This window comes from Sinocyclocheilus rhinocerous, unplaced genomic scaffold (assembly GCF_001515625.1).
Source record: "Sinocyclocheilus rhinocerous isolate Xijiao unplaced genomic scaffold, SAMN03320098_v1.1 scaffold2889, whole genome shotgun sequence".
NCBI classification, from domain to species: Eukaryota; Metazoa; Chordata; class Actinopteri; order Cypriniformes; family Cyprinidae; genus Sinocyclocheilus; species Sinocyclocheilus rhinocerous.
The window spans coordinates 382,633-392,112 of NW_015656156.1; the positions used below are offsets into that span (position 1 = coordinate 382,633).

Here is a 9,480-nt window from a genome sequence, read left to right on the forward strand (position 1 = left end):
AAAGAAATTCATTTTATTCAGCACAGGCACATTAAATTAATCAAAAGTGACTTGCTGTGACTTTTACATTGTTACAAAATATTTCAAATAAATGCTGATATTTTGAACTTTCTATTCATCAAAGAATCCTGAAAAAAAAGCAAAAATATGAAGCAGCACAACTGTTTTCAACATTGATAATGAATGTTTCTTGAGCACCAGAACAGAATATTCTAATGATTTTTGAAGGATCATGTGACACTGATGACTGGAGTAATGGCTGCTGAAAACTCAACTTTGCCATCACAGGAATAAATTAATTAAAAAATTATTTAAATTGAAAACAGTTCTTTTAAATTGAAATAATATTTCATAGTATTACTGTTTTACTGTATTTTTTAACAAATAGATGCAGCCTTGGTGAGCAGAAGAGACTTTTTTCAAAAACATTTTAAAAATCCTACCGACCTCAGTCTTTGACATCAGGCTGCTTAAATAAGGAGCTTTGCTACAATTTTACATACAATTCCCAAAAAAACTCTATATTTAGTATTCTTCTCTACTATGTCCTAAAATTTCTCATTTAGGTTCTGAGCAGAAGTTATCAGATGCTAGTATCTTTATTCCAAGGCCCAGCGCTGGTAGCCAGGCCATTTATTCTAGCTCTGGGTGGCCGTCTGGTGTCACAACTGGAGGAAGTGGAAAAGAGTCATCCTCAAGGCCCAGCAGAGCTACAGGCCGTGCAAGATGCAATCCGAGCCCTTGAAGCACTAGTGTTTGCTGCAGACGAAACTCACCGTAAGTGATTGGAAATGTTTTCAGGTTTTAGTCCCAAACAGCTGTCAGTTATTATATCGTTAAAAAAACAAGAAGAATTCATTGGGTTATAAATGTCTTCTTTATAATTACTGTTAGCAAAATGTTGCATTGTTGTTTAGCACTAAGTATGTGTTTTAACCATGCAGGTCCACAGCTGGTGGCTGTGCTGTTGCCCATCCTCATCTCTCTCCTGCTGGATGAGAATGCTTTGGCATCAGCTCCAGCAGCCTCTCGCTCACTGCACGAGTCCGCCTTAAGAGACCTCATGCGCATCGGCCCCCAGCACTCGACTGTCTTCAAAGCGCTGATGGCCTCCTCCCCGCACATGAAAGCCAGGCTGGAGGCAGCCGTCAAGGGCAACCAGGAGAGCGTGAACACTAAGGCACAAGCACCTCGAGTCATTAGCAAAAACACGCCCAGCATTCAACTGAAGATCAATTTCCTGTGAATCCTCCTGACTGGATATGATACGAGAATTAGGATTTGAATGACTGAGTGAATGTTGAGGTGTTGTTTTAATCGGTTTTGTTTTTAAAGATAAATCAATTTAAAAATTGTGTCATTTAAATATTGTAGTCGGTTTTAAAACTGCATTAACCTCTATGAGGAACGTAATACATATTTACTCAGATAGTAAGGGGAAGTGTGTTTCACATGAAGAACAGCTGAACCATGGGAGTGGATTTTATATGGTTACCATTTATAGAAACTTTTTGTCATAGCATGAATTTTTTTGTATATTTTATTGTGTCTGTACAAAGATTGCAAATCATTAATTTCTCATTGACATGCTGCAGCTCACAACTAAACCTGACCAGCTGCACTGCTGGTAATCAGGTATCTGCTGACTTTACATATACAGTTTTAGTGCATTTTAATATTATAAATGTAAAATGTGTTCAATATTTTAAGTTGCTTAGAGATAGTTGCACGTGTTGTGAATGTGTATTAATGATAAAGTAGATACTTGCATCACATCACTGCACTGATGCTTTGAATACATCTGCAGTATGCATTCATATGGAAGCCCATTTCTGCCACATAAGAATAAAATCTTGGTTTGGTAAATTATAATTAAGACGAAGTCAAAATTGTGACATACTAAATTAAAACTAAAATAATAAATAATTGACTTCTCATAATTTTGACTAGCACATAATTTAACGGTTCATGTCAATTTTGACTCATCATAGATACTTGGTGTGTCAGTTTTGACTGTCAATATCGACGTAATAGTTTTGACTTTTTATCATGATTATGATTTTATCTCATCATTTTTTTTCTTAGGTGGCAGAAATTGGCTTCCATATGTTAAAATGGTACTTAACTTTAGTTACAAACATATTTTACACTTTTTCGTTTTTTTCTGTATTCTAATTATGCATGCAAATATGTGTTGGTGTCACTTTATTTCAACACAACTATCTTGCACTTGCACTGACGATATAAGTAATAGATGAATCCTACATGAGCAAAAATATTGAACAAGCAGCAAATTAATATTTACTACTATAAGCGCACTACTAACAAGTTTACAATGCAAATGGAAGAGTTTCAGCTAATATTGGACCATTGTTTTTCTGCTAGAAGCAGCAATGATTAAGTACAATTATGCATTTATAACCATACCAGTTATTTTGTATGTTGTAAATTGTACAAATTCAATAATAGGGCAAGATTAACATTTATTTTCTGATTCTACTGGAAGAATAAAGTCTAGTTTTGCTTCAAGAGTGCATTGGTTTTAATTTACAGTGGAACCTGGAAAGGACATTTGCAGTTTTTTTTCCCTCACTGTGCATAATATGTCCAAATCCAGTCTACTAGGATCAATAGATAAAATGCATAGTGCATTTCAAAAGTTTCGATATGAACGTTAATCTACTAAAACAGTGCTTGATTTCAGAGAGCATGTGTCACCGTTCACTTTCCGTGCTATCTAGGTGAATGGTTTTAATCTTTTTGGCGACCTCATTGACTGAGATACTATTGCGTTGACTGTAAATGGCGAGGTGTTTTAGCGCCCCCTGTCGCTTAGCCGCATCGCTGCGTGTTCCTAAGCGCTGCTGCGGAGCCTCGACTAGTCCTTTCCACGGCTCTCCATTTCACCCGTCGCATTCCCGTTCACTTTGACCTCTAGAGGTGTTTTAGCGCCCCCTGTCGCTTAGCCGCATCGCTGCGTGTTCCTAAGCGCTGCTGCGGAGCCTCGTGATATGCGGAGCCTCGACTAGTCCTTTCCACGGCTCTCCATTTCACCCGTCGCATTCCCGTTCACTTTGACCTCTACCTTACAACAAGCAGAAGCGGGGAATGAAGCAATATTCACATCTTGCCGTCTGACACAACTTAATCCCGAGACGAATTTTTTCCACCCTGTGTGTTTTTCTTGTCTTCTCGTCGTTCGGCGATAAACGGTGAGTGTTTGTGTCGCTCGGCGGATGATTTGTTTCTCTGCCTGACAGACGCATTCAGGCCTCGGGCTTCCATTCAACTTTAGCTCGCGGATTTACTGGTAAACACAAGGCCGCGTTAGTGTTACTTGGTGTTTTTACCTTAAAATTGCTTTCAGACCGATTATATATATGGATGGAAAATGTATTCATGCCCAATACCAATTAAGTAAATGAAGTTTGGGATTAATTAAGTCTGTCGAAGTGATGCTAACAAGGACGCATTTTAGCTAATCCCAGCTAACTGAACCTCGCTTTCACAACAGATAATTTATGTTTATACTCATTTGCTGCGGAAACATACGGTCAAATATGACTTTGACGTGAAATTAAACGGTTTTGGACTCATGTCATGGCGTGTAAGCTAACACAAGCTGTCTGAACTCAAGAAAGAGGCCATTAGGACAAGATTGAACGTTGAACGAAGATTGAACGAATCTTTTCGCCTAACTTTCCTTCTCTTACGTTTAATCACAGTTATGGAGTTTGATAACGTTATATTGTTCATGGTTAGAGATTTTCAGGGTTAATTGGACTGTTTGTTCACCTGCTCGGTTCTCAGTATCATGTTAGATGGCCATACATGAAGTTAAACACAAGTCATGATATTATAGATCAAACACACTATGCGTGAATCTTATGATTATACTATTAACGCTCAAAGGTGCCGTCTGTGTTCACTGTGAAGGTGAGGTTTTATTATGCTGATGTATAGCTTGGTGTCATGATGACATCGGTTGCAATCAACTTGTTTTTTGACTCCTTAGTCAGCTGCACTGGCAGAAAGTCAAAGAACATCATTAGAATCATGTTTGTCCTTCAGATATCATGAATACAAGAGCCACGGACAAGCTTTTGTTGGTACTTTGTAGTCTTGCTTTGTTGGTACTTTGATTATTTGAATTTTTATTTATCTCTATGCTGTAAGAACAACAGCAGACAGAATCTGAAGCTTAGTTTAGTATTAGAAATTACCTAAATTTCTTCCATACTCTTATATTCAGTTTAGGTTGGAATGAGTTTATTGCTTTAGTTAACACTGTAAAATACCTGACATATATAATAATGGTCAGACAAATCCAATTGTTTATGAAATGGGACACTTTAAGCCTGTAGACAGAATATAAAGGAAAGTTGTGCATACGTTCTATGTTTTCATGTATCATGTTTAATACATCAAGCGTGATATCATATCACATGGGCTTTGGCCCATGTGATATGATATAGTGAGAATATAGTGCCTACACTCAAGGAATGGGGAAAAACGTCAATTTTATCCAGAGGCCCAAATATATGCAATTTTGTGCAGTTGATGCTTTTTATATGGCCAAAAGGTAAGATGAAATTATGAGATTTTTATAACAGTATAATTAAGGACTATTAATGTGTATTAATATTAGTTGTTACTCTGTCTACCAATAATACATTTTAGTAAGATGTTTAAATTATTAGTTTTATTATTGAAGTTTTGTAGTTTTAACTGTGGGCAGCAAAACTTAAAATGTAATGGAATACAATGATGATTGAGAGATGTACAAATAAAAGTTCCTCAAAAGTATTGTATTTGATACATTTTTTAACATGATTTTTTTCTTTAAAAAAATCTGTATGGGTTATCAAGTAAACGTAAAAGTTGCTCCAGTCCAGTAAATGGTTTTCTTATATATTAATAACAAAAAAAAATACTCATACGTTTGCTTTATAAAAATCATTAAAGATTTCACAGCAAAAAGACCTGTGTACCATGAACTGAAGGTTTTTATTTTTTATTTAAGAATTACATGAAAAGGCTTTGAACTATCAGTCAGAAGGCATGTAGGAGATTGTGTTTTTAAGGAAAGTTTTGATCATGTTGATATATTAAAGGCCTAAGCAATTAATGTATCGAATATGATACAGTATGCTTTATAGGGTCAAGTTAATAAACAACATTAAGATCTTAACAATATCAATATGAAGATAAAATTGTCACTACTGGATTGGTGGGCTAATAGACTTGAAATAAACAGGTCCCATTCATTTGAAGGTAGTATAATTATAGTAAACTTTCTGAGTTTTCTTTCCAAGGAGAGAGTGTAACCCAGGGCTATGGCATCAGAACTTGTTTTCAGAAGTCTAGTATATTGAATCCATTGTGTGGTTCACAATGATCCAGTGTGACTGTTAAAAACAGGTTACAAAACCAGAAAGAGCAACTTGGGATATGTCAGCTCATGAATTAAAAAGTTATGCTGAATGTGTCTGCTATGGAATATAGTTGTCTAATCTGATTTAGGTCTGATTAATCACAATCAGGTGACATACATATTTAAACTTGTTTTAGAGTAGCGAAGTAACATGGTGTTCCTGTGTGTGTAATGTGGTTTTTTTCTCCTCTCCATCCATTAAATCCAACAGTTGCTTTGAATGTCAAGTTCAACAGGACATTCTTCCTGAATCAAGTTAGTCACTTAATCTGTTGATAAGTGGATCTCTCTGTTAGTCTCTAAGAAGGTGGTGAATCTATCTGAGGCATGCCTGTCTGTAGCCACTCAGGCGGTAATGAAGAACAGACTTTTGCTATTTCACATAAATCTCCCATTCTTATGAATTTATCATCATGCTTGGCTCAGCTTGTCTGTCTCAGGAAAGTAGAGCTGATTTTTCTTTAATGGTTTGTTTTTCAGAACAACAAAAGCGTAGTGATTTCTCAGCTTGTATTGCCTACTGTGTGTCTCTGAAAAGCTGGGCTGTTTGGGCCATACAGTGTGATTCATTGATGAGCTATTCATCATGCGAACTGGTGTTGGCCAAGCTTACTAATCAGCTAATCATAGCGATTTCTTTCAGTGCTTTGATTACTGGCGGCAGTTCATCATGTTTATAGTCTGTTTTACTCCTCTATTAGTATACCTTTTCAAGTTCATACATTTTCAAGGAGTCATCTGCTCCACCCGTTTCATTATTACCCAAGAGTTTTCATTCTGTTATTTAAAGGTTGTGTTTTCAGATCAGCGCCAAATGATTCACACCAATCAAATGGGAGAAGTAGGAAGTTAAGGCCCAGGGCAACATTGCAAAGGGTTTTGTGTGGTGTTTTTGTCTTCTGTTATATCCCAGATATCTTTTCCATGCTTAAATGTTGTTCCTTTTTTCATGAAGGTGAAGACTTGATGACACAACAAGAGGACCAGTGACTGCCCCTGTTCATTTCTGTCCTGCTGCTGGCAGGGTGACTGGGTGTTGGGTGGATAGGGTAGTGGGGTGTCATGGCGGACGTGGACCCGGACACATTGCTGGAGTGGCTGCAGATGGGACAGGGTGATGAGAGGGATATGCAGCTCATCGCCCTGGAGCAGCTCTGCATGCTGTTGCTCATGTCCGACAACGTTGACCGCTGCTTCGAAACGTAAGTCTGAATACTGATGAGGTGCCAGTTCTGGTGGGCTGAAGGGTTTATTACTTATGATAGCAGCAATAGAGCTATTCATAACTGTTGCATTTAATTTTAATATTGTGCAGAATGTAAGTTGTCTTAAATTTTAGAGTGTGGTATATTGTAATGTAGCTTATTAACTTGTAAAGTGTGACAAGGGGCACTTAGAGCTAAAAAAATGCTTAGGGTTAGCAGTATCAGCCTCAGATTTTCTCATCAGTGATAAATTTGAAACTTAAGAATCACGTAGACATCACTTCATATTATTAAATATTATTTTTGAAATCCAATATAGAAGAATGAAGTCTTAAACCAGGAGTGTCTGGTGAAACTTTGTTAGATATAATGAGAATTTGTTTATGCTCTTAAATATAAATAAATTAAATAAGTGTAATTCTATAACAAGGAGTGGTGTAAATGTGCACTGTTGGGTAAAAAGCACATCCTACAACTATGAACTTGTAACCCTGAGGTTATAAAAAGTAAAAAAAAAAAAAAAAAAAGCGTCTAAACCCCGGACACATTGCTGGAGTGGCTGCAGATGGGACAGGGTGATGAGAGGGATATGCAGCTCATCGCCCTGGAGCAGCTCTGCATGCTGTTGCTCATGTCCGACAACGTTGACCGCTGCTTCGAAACGTAAGTCTGAATACTGATGAGGTGCCAGTTCTGGTGGGCTGAAGGGTTTATTACTTATGATAGCAGCAATAGAGCTATTCATAACTGTTGCATTTAATTTTAATATTGTGCAGAATGTAAGTTGTCTTAAATTTTAGAGTGTGGTATATTGTAATGTAGCTTATTAACTTGTAAAGTGTGACAAGGGGCACTTAGAGCTAAAAAAATGCTTAGGGTTAGCAGTATCAGCCTCAGATTTTCTCATCAGTGATAAATTTGAAACTTAAGAATCACGTAGACATCACTTCATATTATTAAATATTATTTTTGAAATCCAATATAGAAGAATGAAGTCTTAAACCAGGAGTGTCTGGTGAAACTTTGTTAGATATAATGAGAATTTGTTTATGCTCTTAAATATAAATAAATTAAATAAGTGTAATTCTATAACAAGGAGTGGTGTAAATGTGCACTGTTGGGTAAAAAGCACATCCTACAACTATGAACTTGTAACCCTGAGGTTATAAAAAGTAAAAAAAAAAAAAAAAAAAGTGTCTAAACCTGCAGACTAAAGTAAGTTTATTGCACATTTCAGTGAAGTTATTAATTTTTAATGAATACACAAAAGTAACTCACTCTAACATGTATTATTAAAGGCCGGGACAGACCAAGCCGACGGTCGGCCGTTGGCCAACGTCGGGCCGACGGCGAGATGGCCAGGCTAGTTTGTTTGGTGTGTTCCACTCGTTGGCTCTCGTCGGGCTCACGTCGGCGGCAGTTTGCCCGATTCGGCATCGGGGCCGTCGGCGCAAGTGAGAACTCTGATTGGATGTTCAGTTTAGCGAACGAGTCAGTGCCCGAGAATTAAAGCGAAAGTTATGAAAACAAGCACCTAAATGAAGGCGGTACAGACAGAAGGCTGTTTAAATGTTACGTGATCTTTCCCAATCATTCTAATACGCGAATGTTTTCATAACAACATGAGCCGCTTAAAATGATTAAAGTTATCAACGTTACTGATATTCAAAATGGTAAGCAAGCGCTGCTTTGTTTACGTTTCGTATATCTTTGTTTCGGTTTCTCATTTTGAATGAGTCGCCGCTAGTTCTTTGAAGTCGGCTTGGTGTGTCCCGGCCTTAAGGGGTTAGTACTAGATTGTGACATTTTTTTACTTGTCTTAAATAGTCTAGAATTAAATTTGGTAGTCATTTATTGGATCAGCAGTGTTGTGCTAATTTATCTAATTTCTCAAACTGAGTAAGCCATGGCAGGACAGCCGCAATAGCTGCTGAAGATGATAAAGACAAACAAGGAAGCACCGCGGTTGTGTGGGAGTATTTTGGTCTTAAATGTGATGACCCTGCTCAGTCACAAGTGGTTTGTAAAAAGCTGTATCACAGGTAGTGGTTACCCAAAGCGGAAATTCAACAGTCCTCTTAAACCCAAGGACAACAAACTGCATGAGCATTTTTTTGCACATTGCATTGGATTTTATTATTTTCTGGCTTTAACCCCTTAGCGGTCAAAGATGGGCGACGGCCCCAGATTATTGTTGTTTCACTTTAACAGCACGTTAAACATCACACTCTTACTTGATCTGGACAAACTGTGCATCAGTAGAAAGATTAAAGACTCTAGCTTTGATATTTGACCACTGTTTTGATAAAACATTGTTGCAGTGACAGTAATTTATGTCAGGAGTGCAAAATAATAAATGTGTCATTTTTAGAATAGAAATTCACCACGCATTCTAGGGATGTAACGATTAACTGCGAGCCGGTTGAAAATCTATTTAAATATGTGACTATTCAAATCGGTTGAGATGCTAAACAAATCGCGATTCAGTTAGGGGTAGGAGTTTATATGAATGTATGTCTGAGGGGAACTTACTGTCTTTCGATGGTATTTTTTCTTTTCCTCTTCCTCTGATGCATATCAGGGCTCCAGACTCATTCTTCCCACTGGTCGCTCTTTTGCAACTAACTAACTTTTCTTTTCTTTTTTTTTGCGCTACAACATGGGATTGTTCAGTGCATGCTGATGAATTTTTATCATAGTTTATAGTTATATGGAAACGAAAGTTGTTAACATTCAACCCATTCTTTATCATCAGTAGTATTATGATTTGAATTTTGTGAATGGGAGTTTCTCTTTTGCTGTGTTAAGCCGCGGGCTTCGGATGCTTTCACTTTCGAATTC

The 9,480-nt window shown here is 37.3% G+C and overlaps 2 protein-coding genes across 11 annotated transcripts in view; both read left to right on the plus strand.

Moving 5' to 3' along the window:
• LOC107719533 (HEAT repeat-containing protein 5A-like) overlaps positions 1-1,503 on the plus strand; it is a 27,081-nt gene extending 25,578 nt beyond the window's left edge. For all 3 annotated transcript variants that reach the window (XM_016526954.1, XM_016526956.1, XM_016526955.1), the window contains 2 exons: positions 567-777; positions 945-1,503. In XM_016526954.1, coding sequence (XP_016382440.1) covers positions 567-777; positions 945-1,246 — 513 coding nt within the window. In that variant the 3' untranslated portion in view covers positions 1,247-1,503. The remainder of the gene's footprint in view (positions 1-566; positions 778-944) is intronic.
• Positions 1,504-2,982: 1,479 nt separating this feature from the next.
• Positions 2,983-9,480, plus strand: part of LOC107719534 (E3 ubiquitin-protein ligase HECTD1) — a 34,281-nt gene continuing 27,783 nt past the window's right edge. For 4 of the 8 annotated variants that reach the window (XM_016526964.1, XM_016526962.1, XM_016526963.1 and 1 more), the window contains exons 1-3: positions 2,984-3,212; positions 6,390-6,519; positions 7,186-7,302. In XM_016526964.1, coding sequence (XP_016382450.1) covers positions 6,497-6,519; positions 7,186-7,302 — 140 coding nt within the window. In that variant the 5' untranslated portion in view covers positions 2,984-3,212; positions 6,390-6,496. Of the gene's footprint in view, positions 3,213-5,645; positions 5,690-6,389; positions 6,637-7,185; positions 7,303-9,480 lie in introns of those variants that run through there. The other 4 variants (XM_016526958.1, XM_016526961.1, XM_016526960.1 and 1 more) reach the window with 3 other exon arrangements.